We start from the raw sequence: 15,177 nt of genomic DNA on the forward strand, positions 1-15,177 counted from the left end.
ATGGCAGAGGACATTTTATACCATTGTAAGACTTTGTCTTTTGCTGTGAGCAAGAAGGCAGCCATTGGAGGGTTTTGAGCAGAGTTGAATGAGTATAAAAAGAACCTGACCCAAGCTTGAAAGAGGAGTTTCCTAAGCCATTCGAATCAGGCAACTTCATCGACAGAGTTTTTCTCTTTTTGAGGCAGCAGTGTAGAAAGGAGCTAGCCTGACTTTGGGTATGTGATTCTAGTGAAAGTCCTGACATGGTTAGTTTTTAGTTTCCAGGCACAGACGTGTGTCGAGGATAGACAGGGTAGCACATGAGACTGAGTAGCAGGTATCAGCAAGGGTCCTACAGCTGCAGGCCTGACCCCCAGATAGTGTGGTCAGTATTTCTAGAGGCTAAAAACTCCCCACCCATTGTTCAGCCGTAGAAGGGGGTTAAACTATTAGTGACTGAAAATAGACCTGTTTCAACAGGCTGGCTTCTTCCAGGCCAACTAAATTATGGTGCTTGGGAATAAGCACAGAAATTCATGAAGCAGCTCTTGAAAGTCAAGTCTTCCATAATGAAGGTGGGATAGGCCGGAGCTGAGGGGACCAGAGCTCCTGTCTTGGACACCTTACCTTCAGTGCCATTGCTTTTGTTTCTAACCACAGCCTGAAGCCACGGCAGATCTGCCCCAGCTCAGGTTTGCCCAACACTGGTTGATGAGCCTGAAGACAGGAAAGGGCCTTAGGGAGTTAAGTTCCTTTCTGGTCAGAACCTTTAAGCTTCCTTTTTATTTTATTTTATTAAAAAGTTTTTTTTGTTTAATGTTTATTTTTGAGAGAGAGAGACAGAACACGAGCAGGGGAGGGGCAGAGAGAGAGACACACACACACACACAGAATCCCAAGTAGGCTTCAGGCTCTGAGCTGTCAGCACAAAGCCCAACACGGGGCTCAAACTCATGAACCATGAGATCATGACCTGAGCCAAAGTCAGATACTTAACCAACTGAGCCACCCAGGTGCCCCATTTTATTTATTTATTTTTTTATTTTTAAGTAGGCTCTACACCCAGCATGGAACCCAACATGGGTCTTGAACTCATAACCCTGAGATCAAGATCTGAGCTGAGATCAAGAGTCAGATGCTTAACTGACTGAGCCACCCAGGCGCCCCTAAGCTTTATTTTTTATCTGAGGAGCTGGCTCTTTTCCCTCAACCACCTTAGCCCTTGGAGATCTTTGAAACAACCTTTTGGTTTCTTCTATAAGAAACTCCAATGTGGGTAGATGATTTCAGAACAACAGACAGCTCCAGAGTCCTTTTCCACTTGAGTTTGAAATTCACTGTGTGAATTTTTCACTTCTTAAAGGACAGCTTCATGGTCCCAGTTATGTTTGTTCAAGCTGGACAAAATTAAAATAACTATGAGACATGACCTAGTAACTCTGCTCTTAGGTATTTACACCCCAAAGAACTGAAAACAGGTATCCACCCAAGTACTTGCACATGAATGTTATAGCAGCACTATTCACAATAGCCCAAATGTAGAAACAACCCAAATGTTTGTTAGCTGATGACTGGATACACAAAATGTTGCATATCCACAGTGGAATATTAGTCAGCCATAAAAAGGAAGGAAGTACTGACACGTGATACAGTGTGGATGAACATTAAGTAAAAAAGCCAGTCACAAAAGGTCACTTAGCATATGATTCCATATATGTGAAATTTCCAGAAAAGGCAAATCCGTAGAACAGAAATCTGGTTAGTGGTTGTGGGGGAGGGGGTTGGGAGGAGGGGAATGGCTGCTAATGGGCACAGGGTTTCTTTTTGAGGGGGTGAAAATTTTCTGGAACTAGGTAGAGGCAATAGTTGCACAACACCGTGAACACTAAATGCCACTGAATTGTAAACTTTAAAATAGTTAATTTTATGTTTTGGAAATTTCACCTCTATTTAAAAAAAATTTTTTTTTAATGATTTTATTTATTATTGAAGGAGAGAGAGACAGAGCATGAGCAGGGGAGGAGCAGAGAGAGAGGGAGACACAGAATTTGAAGCAGGCTCCCGGCTCTAAACTGTCAGCACAGAGCCCGACGCGGGGCTCGAACTCACGAACTGTGAGATCATGACCCGAGCCGAAGTCGGACGCTTAACCCACTGAGTCACCCAGGCACCCCTCACCTCTGTTTTTAAAAATGCAAAAAACAAAACAAAAAGCCCCAACAACAACTTGTGCATTCCCTGAACACAGCTTAGCTAACTTGGTGGTTTGGAGCGGGGATCCCACACACATACAGGACTGGGAAGAAGCTCACACAGTGGGAGTCGTCTACACATTGTGCGTGAATGGGAGCCAAGCAGGGACCTGTTTAAGAGGAAGGGGATGGGCCCTTGAAGGGTGAGGAAATCTCCACCCTCACCTCTTGCTCCAAGTCTTGTTTTGGATCGAGAGTCACGGGGATGAGTCTGATGGTGCCAAGTGTGGGGTGTCGAGGAGTTGGAAGAATCTACAAGCATTGTTGGTCTGTAGCCTGACACAGCCTGGCGGTGTGGAGGAGGTGGGAGTTTCTTGAACCAAACATGTTCTTGTTTCTTGAACCCAAACTTTCCAGGGGTTCTGAAGACCCCTAGGGCTACTTCTTTGTGTCTAAGTAAAGAGAAATTGGGTTGTGTCCCCTTAGACCTGTTCTTTGGCATAAGGTGTCTCGGGACCTGACTTAAGAGGACATAGTTTAGTATCACTTGTATCCCTGGAATCTCCAAGGTGTGAGTGGAGAGAAGAAAGGAGCCCGTGAGCCATCCCCACCTGTGTCCCATCTGCCTGCTTTGTTTTCCCCTGGCTGTAAGGTCCTTGGCTGTTTTGAGGATGAAAAGTACAGCCAGACGGGGGGTCCCAGGGACATCAGAAATCTCTGACCCCTAGTTTCCTAAGTAAGACCTTGACCAGTTTGGGCTGAGTGAGCTGTTCCTTTCCCGGCCCCAATATTCATTTCTGTGTTTCTTGGTGTTTTTATGGACATTAGGGAGGTAGAGGAGGAAGAGGAAGGTGGATTTCCAATTTCCCAATGTAACAGTTTACCCTTTCTCTTCCCTACAGTGTTTGAGCTGGTCAACCAAGGGTGAGTGTCCCCCTTCCTGGTGGGTATGACGCCTGAAACTTCTCGAGCTGCAGGAGCTTCTTGAGTGAGGTGGTGCTTGGTTCTGCTGGTGAAAGAGGGCGAAGGCCAGTGTGTCTGGTTTGCTTCTCATGCATGTGTTGACCTTTCAGGCCTGTGATGGAAGTGCCCACCCTTAAACCACTCTCTGAGGACCAGGCCCGTTTCTACTTCCAGGACCTGATCAAAGGCATAGAGTACCGTAAGTGGAGGCCTGTGGGAGGATTCTCAGTCAGGGGTGGTTAGCATCCCAGCTAGTGGATGGCAAGTGAGAAAGTGGAATTTCCCTCCTGGAGTGCAGGCAGATGGGTGGGAAACAGAATTGTCTGAGATGCAGTCGTGGACAGCTGCGGAAAGCCATGCCCTTGATGAGCAGAAACCCTTCTTTCTGCCACAAAAATTAAGAGCAATAGCGATAGTGGCCATTTTCCCTGGCACTTTCTGTGTGTACCAGGCACTGTTAGGGGCTCTGTTCGCATTGTCCCTTATTCCCAGCAGCCCTGGGATAGGGATCCTGTTAAACCTCCTGGAACCTAAGTTTTCTCATCTGTAAAATGGGAATAAAGTATCTCTCACCAGGTTGAAATCAGCCAGTACATATTAGTAGTTCAGATTGGCAGGTGTCCTTTCTGCTTCTGGTTGTTAAACATTTTGTCCTTTAACCTGGCCTATCACGTAGTATTGTCATGAGATTTAAATGGGGTCCGTGAGAAGCACTTAACATGGGGCTAGGCCCCCGACTGGGCACTCAACAAATGGAGCTGCTGGCCCTATTACTTAACTGACTGAGCCACCCAGGTGCCGCCCTGCTGGCCCTATTACTGATACCATCATCATCATCACCACTACCCCCAAAGAAATGCAGTTGAGTCTTCCAGACTGTAGGATTGTTCTCTCCTATGGGTTGACATCCAGGCAGGAACAAGTTAAGCAAGTCCCCAATCCTATTTTGTGGCCCACACTTCCATTGGATCGGCTCCAGTCATTGTTGGTGTGGTGAGCAGGTTGAGTGTTGGCATTAGTAGGTGAAAATATGTTTGACTGTCACAAGTCTTGAGACTTCTAGCTGGAAGCCAGCCAGACTCAGCAGAAACTCTCCAGGCACCGTCGGCACCCACAACTTAGACTAGCAGGCAGTTACTAATTATTATTGGCAGTCAGTGTTCCACTACTTCTTTCTGAAGATGGGAGAACTTCCTTAAAGACACTCTTTCTCCCTTATCTTTTAAAGCTGTGGGTATCCGGCAGGTTTGGGAGGGGGAGGCTGGGAGAGGCCTGGGGCTGTGAGAGAGCTGAGGGGTCCATATCTGTGTTTCTGGATCCCGTGGGCCACATAGAGCTCCTCACATGGTGTTCCTGCCTCCTCTCCCGTCTGGTGTCCGCCCTATCCCCAGTACACTACCAGAAGATCATCCACCGGGACATCAAACCTTCCAACCTGCTGGTGGGAGAAGATGGCCACATCAAGATTGCCGACTTTGGCGTGAGCAACGAGTTCAAGGGCAGTGATGCGCTTCTCTCTAACACCGTGGGCACACCTGCCTTCATGGCGCCTGAGTCGCTCTCAGAGACCCGGAAGATCTTCTCTGGGAAGGTAGGTGTGGACCTGCCTGAGATGCGGAGCTCTGTCGATTTAAGGGGCAAAAATCCAACTCACACTGGCTTAAACTGAATCCACTGGATCATGTAGATGAAGAGTGGCATCCGGCTTGGCTAGATACAGGGATTCAGTCAGAAATCCATCTCTCCATCTCTCAACTGTTTTCTTGAGCTGGTTTTCTGCCCAGGTAGGTGGGTCACCTACAGCTCCAGGCTGCTTTCTATCAGCTTACCAACCTCAGAGGAAAGAACATTCTTCTTTCTGAAGAGCCCTAGCAAAAATCTTGGGGTTGGCTCTGATTGGCTCAGCCTGGGGTCATGTGCCCATCTTTGAACCAATCACTGTGGCTGGGGGAAGTGGTGTTCTTATTGGCCAGGCCTGGGTCATGTGCCTATCCTTAAGCCAATCACAATGGCTGGGGGAAGTGAAGCTCTTATTGGCCAGGCTTGAGTGGGGTGGGATCATTCTCACCTTAACTCCCTGGATCAGGAGTCAAGAAGGGGTGATTCCTTAGAGGAAGGCAAGAAGCTTTGATTCTTGGCGGGGCAGAAGCATTAGACACCCCTCACTGCCCCCTGTTCCCTTACACGAAGCTCTCTTTTTCTTACAGGCTTTGGATGTTTGGGCCATGGGTGTGACGCTGTACTGCTTTGTGTTTGGCCAGGTAACAGGGTGGGGTGTCCTGTGTCCTGAGTGTTGCTAGGCGGCCCCCTGGTTAATAGTTACCCTTGCAGGGAGACTGCTTATTCATTGAGTTGTATCATTCCATTTCCACAGTTGGACCTGAATATGGAAAGGATGGCTTTCCAAATGTACCTGCCTGTATGTAGTAGTCATATCTGTGAAGAATGATCTGTTAAAATAGAAGGATTAGCATGAGGTTCCAGAGGTGGTAAATAGTTGATGAAGTTAGGGCAAGAACCACAAATGTGCTACCTCTCTTCCCACTCCTGAACGAGAGACCCATATCACAAATCAATAGCTGCCCTCTTTCTTCCTGAGCTTAGGACTGCTTTGATGTGCTTCTCAGCAGTGTTCCCAGAAGTTGTTGTTTGGAGGGATAGAATTGGAATGGAAGTGAAAATCCATTTGTCATTATTGATTTAGGGAGTTCTGTCTTGTCTCTCTGTTGTTTTATATTATTGATTTTTAGGAACTTCAGTTTTTAACTCTGAAGTTCAGATTAATTATGTGAGCAACAAAAACGTGGACTTTTCCTGTCCATGAACTTGTGGCTTTGTTGAGGAAAGCTTAAGAAACTGGTCTCATGGTTTATAATATCTTCCCTACCAGTGTTTGCTCAGATAATTCTTAATCATATAGCAAAGTTGAAATAACTGTGGTAAACACCCACACAGCCACACCTGCATTCTACCATAAACAATTCACGCTGCTTGCTTTATCACGTGTCTGTCCTTCTTCAACCTTATTTTTTTTTATGCATTTTAGAGTAAGTTGCTAAGATCTCTACACTTCCTCCATATGCTTCAGAATGCAGTCATCAGCCAGAGCTCATAAGTTTTTTGTGGTTCTCCCCTGCCCCCCCCCCCCCCCCCCCCCACCGCTTAGGGGTAAAGTCTACATATAATGAAATGTACAGATCTTAAGTGGTTAATGATGAGTCTGTCAAATGGATATACCTGTGCAATCCAAACTCTGATCTCAAGTAACTGCTCTTAATGAAATAATTTTCCTTGGACAGGAGTGGACCAGGTCCCATTCTGTGACCTTTTCCAACCTTCTGAGTACCCCACATAAAGGCTTCTTTTTCCAGCACGATACCTGAGCTCCTCCTCCTGGGTCAGGTCCTCCACTGAGTGAGAGCATTGATTGTCACCTGGGAGGTGGTGCATGAACAGGCTTCATAGTCAGCCCAATCTAGACTAAATCCCAGCTCTGCACTGCTTAAGACATGCCACCTCTGTGAGCTTCTGTTTTTCTCTTCTGTAAAATGAGAAGAGTATTTATTATTTCTTAAGGCTCTGAGAGCATCATCAGAAATAATTTAAGCATTCATTAACTCAACAGGTATTTATCAAAACACTGCTTTGCACCAGGGATGTTCCTGGGCCCTGGAGAATAAACAGGAAGCAAGACAGATGAAAATCCCTGCCCTCTTGGAGTTGATGTTCCCAGTGCAAGAATTAAACAATAAGCAAATACAAATGTAATATAACGTCAGGCATAGGTGCTCTGATGAGAAATCACATGGCATTGAGGGGAACGGTCTGCTTTAGATAGGAGCTCGGGAAGGCCTCCCTGAGAAGGTGAGCTTTGATCAGAATGATGGGAGAAAATGAGCCATGTAGTTGTTGGTGGGAAGAACATTTCAGGCAGAGGGGCAGCCAATGAAGTATTGGTTCTGAGAAATGTCAGTACAGAGCCTGGGCCAGGTTAAGCCCTCACCAGTCACTGCTGTTGCTGCTACATCTTATGTATTGTTCTTAGTATTTATTGTTTCCCGGGCAGGTGGGTGGGGAGGAGTATTTGCTTCTGTATGAGTAGGTAAAGTAAAGCACAGCTACAGAGGAAAGTCACAGTGTGATTGGGAAGGGCTGTAGCCCTTCTGGAAGTCCATTCCTGGTTCTTCTAGAACTTGGGGGCATGGGAAGTGCTTCCTCGCTAGACTGGGCTACTGCAGGGACATTTATTTCTCTGCTGTAACCCATGTGGAGTGACGCCAGCACGTGGCAGCCCTTGCAGACTGATGTGCCAGCCAGTGACGGCTACTCTGTCCCTGACTTCTCTTCGTAGTGCCCGTTCATGGACGAGCGGATCATGTGTTTACACAGTAAGATCAAGAGTCAGGCCCTGGAGTTTCCAGATCAGTGAGTATTGCCTGTCTGTCCCAAGTCATCTTCCTCGCCAAGCCCTTGGTGGTCCTGTGTATGTTTTCCACCCTTGATGTGTCTTCCATCCCCAGGCCTGACATAGCTGAGGACTTGAAGGACCTGATAACCCGCATGTTGGACAAGAACCCAGAATCAAGGATTGTGGTGCCAGAAATCAAGGTACCTGGGGGCCACTGCTCTGCCATGGGATGTGCACCAGGGGTCTGGCCTATGTCCTCTGCTTGGAATTGTTTGGCTCAACCCTGCCTCAGCCAGGCCCCACGCCCCTCCATCCACAGTGCTGCGCCCTCCTTGGCACCACTGCCCTCCCATGCCCTCGGTGTCTGGGCCGCTAGGTGCTGGTGGTGGCAGGGTGTGGGGAGGAGGGTTTGGACTCATGTTCACTGTGATTGTGGAATTGGGATCTGCTGTCAGTGGGGCAGCCAGTGCTCACTCCGATTGGCTTGGGCTGATGGCATCCACCCTCCAGACTGGGGCCTCTGTGTGCTCCACACCCTGGCTGCTGAAGTCCTGGGCCCTTTCCTTGACCCTCCCCATCCCTTTGAAGAATCTCAGTGAGGGTGGAAGGAAATTAGTGAGCAATCTGACACCCCCAGAACCTGCTGAATTCCATTTTTTGCAGAAAGCACTGTTAGGAGAGACCCCTGTCCACCCACTACACCCTGGCCAATGCCATATACATGCACATATCTGACTCTTTAAGAAATCTAGAGGTTTCCTTCAGGAACTCCTAGGCATCTAGCTAACTAGCATTTGAGGAGAGGGAGGCCATATGGTTACAGATAAGGACTTGGACCCCAGGGGTGGGTAGTGGGATGGGAAAGACCCCTGCCTGGGTCCTTTCCTGACTGTGTCCTTCTAAGTGGTCTCACTGTGCCTCCCCAAGCCTCTCTTTCCCCTTCTGTGAAATGGGGAGGATCTGCCTGCTCTGAACAGAGCCTTCCGGGCATGAAGGAGAGTTGCTGAGGGGTGATGGGTGCTCCTTGGGCACCATGAAAGGCAGATGCTGAATCTGATCACTTCTGTCAAGACCTGGGCCAGCTGGAGAATGCAGTCTGGCGCATACCCTGGCCTGGTGGCTCCTTCCCATTCTCTGTCTCTCTGTCTTTTCCACGTTTCCTCGCATTTCGCTCACCCCCCACCCTCTGCCTGGCTTGCCAGCTCTCTTGCATGCCTGACCTCAGGCCACCACCTCTGCCCTCCCGCATTTCCTCCCTGGCTCTGCTCGCTGGCAGGGCCTTGGTTTTGCTCTCCGGCCTCTGCGAGCTGGCCGCCTGCCCCTCACCCCTCCTGTCATTCGTTGAAGCTGCACCCCTGGGTCACGAGGCACGGGGCGGAGCCGTTGCCATCGGAGGACGAGAACTGCACGCTGGTCGAGGTGACCGAAGAGGAGGTCGAGAATTCGGTCAAACACATTCCCAGCCTGGCGACCGTGGTAAGGCGGGACGGACCACTGACCAAGCACAGGGACAGCCTGAGGCGGGCCAGCGAGGACAGGCCGGGACACAGGCGGGCATCTGAGAAGCAGATATCGGGCCTGAGAGTCAGGGGATGGCCGGGTCTGTCCCTCACCCACAGCCACCAGCCTCTCGGCCTTGGTCACACACACATCAGACCAGGAGGCCCCTGCATCTTGTAGCTTTAGTTCTGTCTCCAGACAGGTCCTGTGTTACTATGCAGAGGGGTAGCTCCTCTCCACAGATCCTACTGTCCCTTCTGGAATTCCTGCTGTCAGAGCATGTCAGGTGGAGCAGGAGGAGGACCAGGGCAGGTGCCAGAGGTGGGAGTTAAAGCTGAGGTCTCCAAGGTGGGATTCGTATCTGCTGGCTCTTCAGGCTCCAGAGTGGACGGCTTAGCTAATCTCACATCTGCTGTGTGGGCAGCTACCAGGGCTAGGGGCATGGGCTCCCAATTCATGTGCTCAGGAGCTCCTGGGCCCCTTTTATGGCCTGACATTTGGGTTCTGACCCAGGAAAAACGAGCCAGAATGTGGAATCCTCAGGCTTAACCTTGGAGACTCTGGGAATCGCCCACTTGCCAATCCCCTCCCTGCCTAGGGGGGCATCTGGCTCCAGGAGGGAGACCAGTATCCTCAAGGTCCTGGGGTCAGGGCTGCAGTCCCAGGGGCAGAATCCACCCCACTATGGCCATTTTGAAAACCCTGGGGTGTGTCTGGCCAACGTCGGCCCCAGCAGGCAGGCAGGGCCCTGGGCTCTGGCCGGGGACTGCTGAGACTTTCTACAAAGATGCAGTGTCTGGCCTCAAGTAAATGCCCCTCTAGGAGTCCAAATGCTGGCTCCTTCTCTCCCAGCTTTGCACTTCTCCCTCCTGCTTCCCCACACACTTTCTGTCTCCTTCTTCCAAAACTTGAGCCACTGGGGTGGGGCATCCATTCACATCTTCCTCCTCCTCCCTGACCTGGGACCTCTGCATGATCTTCACTGTTAAAACTCACCCACACTCACTCTTTCTCATCCACCCACTGCACCCATGTCCTGTGCCCACAGCTGGGGAGGCAGCTGGCGTCCGATTCAGGTGCCCACCATGGGTTATTTCTGTTCCAGGCCTGAGATGTTCTTGGGAGAAGATGTCGGACCCTAGGGGTCTGGGAGCAGGGGGTACAGTGATGAGTAAAACCAACATGGTGCATCCTCTGTCCTAGAGAGACAGATGCTGGGCAAACAGCCAATAGATAAATGTATAATGTAACAGGGGGGCTGCAATGTGTACCCCCAAGGGGCACTGTGTAGCCCTAAGAGGGGGATGTGGCCAGTGTGATGGGTTGGAAAAGGGCCTCCTGGAAGAAGCAGGTGTGCACTGAGAAGATGGCAGAGTGTTAACTGGGCCACGGTACTATTGGGCCGAGGGTGTTCCTGGCAGAGGGAAGAGCAAATGTGGTGATCCTCTGGTGGGAGGAAGCTAGGCCCACAAGAAGCTTTAGAAAGCCAGGCAGGACGAGGAAGGTGGGGGGACAGTGACATGAGTCTGGGCAGCAGGTGGGGCCAGCCCACACAAGACCTGAGGCCACAGCCAAGACTTAAATCTTAGTCCCAAGGGATGTGGGGAGCACGTGCAGGATTTGAGTCAGGGGAATAGGACCATCTGAGTTGGCCCTGGAAAGATCCCACTTGGAAAATGGACTGTAGACACCAGGGAGGAAGTAGGGGCTACTGTAGTCATCCGAGGGCGCAGGCTGGAGTGGGGAGGTCCAGGTCCCCTCCTGGCACCCGGTGTGTTCCAGGCACAGGGTTACAGAGATGAATGGAGTACAGCACTGGCCCTCATGGGGCTTCTGGCCTCGTAAGAAAGATGGAGTGGGAAAAATCACCCTCCTGTGCCATTATGTGGTGACAGGCCAGCGCAGAGAAACAAGAGTGGAGGCTGCACAGAAGAGGAGCCCCTTCTGCTGGGTCCTGAGGGCTGGGAAGTTTGGCTGCTTTGACAAGGCCACAGGGAGGGGCGGGGTGGGTGGTCTTGCCAGGGGACCACCCCCAGCAAAGGCACAGAAGGAAGGGGCTGGTGTGTTCCAGAAGCCACAGAACATAGTCCCAAGGGAGGCACCATGAGTGTCTTGCCACAGGGCATAGCCTTCATTTTCTAAGTCTGTGTTTTCCTTTTCTTCTTTAACGACATAGAATTCATGTAGCATAAAATTAACCATTTTAATTTTTTTTTTTTTAATGTTTTTTACTTATTTTTGAGACAGAGAGAGACAGAGCATGAACGGGGGAGGGGCAGAGAGAGAGGGAGACACAGAATCGGAAGCAGGCTCCAGGCTCCGAGCCATCAGCCCAGAGCCCGACGCGGGGCTCGAACTCATGGACCGTGAGATCGTGACCTGAGCCGAAGTCGGACGCTTAACCGACTGAGCCACCCAGGCACCCCAAAATTAACCATTTTAAAGTGAACAATAAAGTAGCATTTATTATATTTACAGTATTGGGCAACCATCACTTCTGGTTCTGAAACATTTGCATTTCCCCCACCAAAGAAATCCTGTACCTGTTAACAGTCACTCTGTTCTCCCCTCCTCCGGACCCCTGGCGACCCCCAGTTGGTTTTCTGTCTCTCTGGATATGCCTTTCCTGGGCATTTCGTGTCAGTGGAATCACACAGGATGTGGTCTTCTGTGTCTGGCTTCTTTTGCTCAGCATCGTGTTTTTGAGGTTCATCCAGCTCGTAGCATGCCATTCCTTCTCATGGCTGAAGAATATGAATAGGCCACATTTTGTTTATCCATTTTTCAGATGCCGAGTGTTTCCACCTTTTGGTAAATCGGTGGGTTTTTAAAAAATGCTTAGATTTCTTCTTAGCAGCACACACACAAAAACAGTTCAGCACATAAAACAGCTTGAAGAGGCACCATGTTCTGCTTGAGGGGGTGGGGGTTAGAGCCTTTCAGGGGGCTGAAGTCTTTTCCTTGAAAATTCCTTTGCAGGACACAGCAGCCAAAAGCATCACCAAAAATGACTAATTCGCTTCCTTTCTCCAGAACCTTCCTTGGCTCTCTGGCCAGCAACAGTAGAAGTTCCAGAGTTGTATGGGTGAAAGATTTTAAGCCAGGGAGTGAGGGAATCTGATCTGGGTTTTGGAAAGGATGGGACAGATCAGTAGGGGCGAGGCAGAAGACAGGGAGGCAGAGGAAGGGAGCTGAGCTGGGGCCGCAGGATGGGACGAGGGACGGTACCTTTTCCCAAGGGATCCTCTCCTCAGACAGGTGTTTGCCAACCAGGCAGGGGCCCAGTCTGTGTTAGAGTGGACGAGGGGGCACACCAGCAAATTCCCGCTACTGGCAGTGAACAAGCCTGCCCTCAGCGCCTCTCAGACATGGATGGACCTTTGGCACTCTCAGCTCCGTTGCCCTCCCGCCACACCACCCGGTGCCCTGGGGTGCTGCCTCAGCAGCTTAGACCTGGTCGGGTGTTTCCTGCACTAAAACGCAGCCCCCTGAGAAACTAGTACCCTGTGTGATGCCAGTGGGAATGTACAATGGTGTAACCGCTGTAGAAACCAGCCTGGCAGTTCCTCAGAATGTGAACATGGTCATAACACGATTCAAGAATTCCACACCTGCGTGTGTACTCGAGAGAAATGAAAGCATTTTGTGTGGAAAACATGTCCACACACAAAAATGTGTACCTGGATGTTCATAACGTTATTCACAATAGCCAAGAAGTGGAAACAGCCCCCACATCCACCTGTGGATGAATGGATAAACAAATGTGGCTTATCTGTACAAAGGAATGTTCTTTGGCAGCGAAGAGGGATGAAGCACTGATTCAAGCTGCAACAGGGCGAACCTTGAAAGCATGATGCGCAGTGTGGTAAGCCAGACACACTGTGTGGTTGCATTTGTGTGAGATGTCCAGAATAGACCAGTCCACAGAGACAGGACTCAGATCCGTGGTTGCCAGGGCCTGGGGGGAGGGGAAATGGGGTATGGGTACTGCTTTTTTTTCTTGGGGTGAAGGAAATGTTCTGAAGTTAGATAGTGGTGATGTGAATGTTCTAGAAACCATTGAACCGTATTATTTTTTTTAATGTTTATTTATCTTAGAGACAGAGTGTGAGCAGGGGAGGGGCATAGAGCGAGGGAGACAATCCAAAGCAGGCTCCAGGCTCTGGCTGTCAGCACAGAGCCTTATGCAGGGCTCGAACTCACAAACTGAGGTCCTGACCTGAGCCAATGTCGGACGCTTAGCTGACTGAGCCACCCAGGTGCCCCAACTTTATTATTATTTTTAATGTTTATTTATTTATCTTAGAGAATACAAGTGAGGGAGGGGCAGAGAGAGGGAGACACAGAATCTGATGCAGGCTCTAGACTCTGAGCCGTCAGCTCAGAGCCCAAAGCGGGATTTGAACCCATGAACCATGAGATCATGACCTGAGCCAAAGTCAGACACTTAATGGCCTGAGCCACCCAGGCACCCCTTAAACTTTACACTTTAAAATGGTGAATTTCCTACTTTGTGAATTATATTTCAATTAAAAGTGCAGCCCTTGTTAATTTGACCTGGAAAACAATAGTTGGGTTTCTCGTTGGGGTGGTCATAGATAGCTTGCACTGAAAGTAAAGGCCCAGATTTGAAGATGAGACAGGTTGATGGGCCAGGAGGGCATGTGCAGTGATGGCTCAGGTGAAACAAATGGTGCCAGATGCAGGGACACCTGGAAGAGGAGGGACAGTGCAGGCCAGCTCTTCTGGAGCACAGGGTCCCCCTGGGGCTCAGGTAGACCAAGACGAGATTAAGATAGGAGACTGTCAGAGCAAGGATTTTGGACCTTATCTTATTGACAGCCAGGGAGCCATAAATGGTTTTGGGTGCGGACTAGTCAGATTTGATGATGGCTTTGGCTTTTGTGTCCTGGGTGGGAGGGATGCTGCCCAGGGTGTTTCAAAGGCCAGTCACCAGCCACAAGCCCTGGGAGCTGTTGGGGGCTGGGAGAGAAAGGAAGAGGGAGCTAGCACCTGGGGGGTGGCACAAGGGAGGCTGTTGCCTGGAGTCTCCCCCAGGTGGCCCAGCTTCCTCCTCTCTCCTTCAGATCCTGGTGAAGACCATGATACGGAAACGCTCCTTTGGGAACCCGTTTGAGGGCAGCAGGCGGGAGGAGCGCTCATTGTCAGCGCCTGGAAACCTGCTTACGTGAGTATCCACCCGCCTTCCTGTGGGGTGGGGAGCCGGAGGGCAGCCTTGCCCAGCCCCCTCTGCCTGGGCCCATCCCTGGAACGACTCAGACCAGACCTTCCAGGAAATCAGAGAAGCTGCTGGGTTTGGGTTTGCCCCACCCCAGGCTCAGCCCACCTCCTTTTGCTGACTGCTAACCCACACTGGAGTTATACCTTTCTCAGGGAGACTTGCATAACTGGGGGAACCTCTTGACAATCAGAAAGCGTTTTTGTGGCCCAGAAGCATGCATGCTTGATGGTGGGATTATCAGCCCTGTGGTGGACGAGCAAGCCCTCTCTCTCATGTGACCCAGTGTGTCACAGCAGAGATGCCCTGCTCAATATCCCCCTGGCAGCAGCTTTGTGAAGCTGGTGTTTGGGGTCTGAGTGTCTCTGGGGTGGGGGACAGGCATCTCATAGATCCCGTGTCCCTTCTCACTTCCCTTTTCCCTCCCCTCTGGCCATTCCAGCAAAAAACCCACCAGGGAGTGTGAGCCCCTGTCTGAGCCCAAGGTAATGCCTGCCTGCCTGCGCTGTAGCCTCTGCCGGAGCCTGGGGGCGGGGGCAGCTGCAGAGTGCGGGGCACCCCCACCCAGGCGGAGGCTCCTTCCAGCTTGGGCTGCTGTGCCCAGGCTCACCTTGGGCCTCGGGACCTAGGATAAAAACAAGGGTCATCCAGGGGCTTGGACCCGATGGCGGGTCGTGCATGTGGGCTGGGCTGCGGGTGCATGGCGCTCCACCCGGAATGCCTGTGAATTCACCCAGGTCTCATGACCCAGTCTGGTACCCACACATGCTCAGTGCACGTCAACGGCATTGAAGCTGTGTCGCAGGGTCCCATGGCTGCCCCTGCTCTGGGTCCATGTGGCCAGAGCTTAGATCAGGCATGCTGTGCTCTGGGGCTGTCCAGCATCTACCCTT

General features: G+C 50.7%; 1 protein-coding gene across 4 annotated transcripts in view; it reads left to right on the forward strand.

Annotated features, from left to right (window-relative positions):
- Positions 1-15,177, forward strand: part of CAMKK2 (calcium/calmodulin dependent protein kinase kinase 2) — a 47,482-nt gene that overhangs the window by 26,952 nt on the left and 5,353 nt on the right. Inside the window, exons 8-16 of one of the 4 annotated variants that reach the window (XM_042911254.1) lie at positions 3,077-3,098; positions 3,248-3,336; positions 4,529-4,728; positions 5,345-5,398; positions 7,489-7,562; positions 7,658-7,745; positions 8,893-9,021; positions 14,133-14,233; positions 14,727-14,769. In XM_042911254.1, the coding sequence (XP_042767188.1) occupies positions 3,077-3,098; positions 3,248-3,336; positions 4,529-4,728; positions 5,345-5,398; positions 7,489-7,562; positions 7,658-7,745; positions 8,893-9,021; positions 14,133-14,233; positions 14,727-14,769 (800 nt within the window). The remainder of the gene's footprint in view (positions 1-3,076; positions 3,099-3,247; positions 3,337-4,528; positions 4,729-5,344; positions 5,399-7,488; positions 7,563-7,657; positions 7,746-8,892; positions 9,022-14,132; positions 14,234-14,726; positions 14,770-15,177) is intronic. The other 3 variants (XM_042911255.1, XM_042911256.1, XM_042911257.1) reach the window with 3 other exon arrangements.

This window comes from Panthera leo, chromosome D3 (assembly GCF_018350215.1).
Source record: "Panthera leo isolate Ple1 chromosome D3, P.leo_Ple1_pat1.1, whole genome shotgun sequence".
Classification (NCBI taxonomy): Eukaryota; Metazoa; Chordata; class Mammalia; order Carnivora; family Felidae; genus Panthera; species Panthera leo.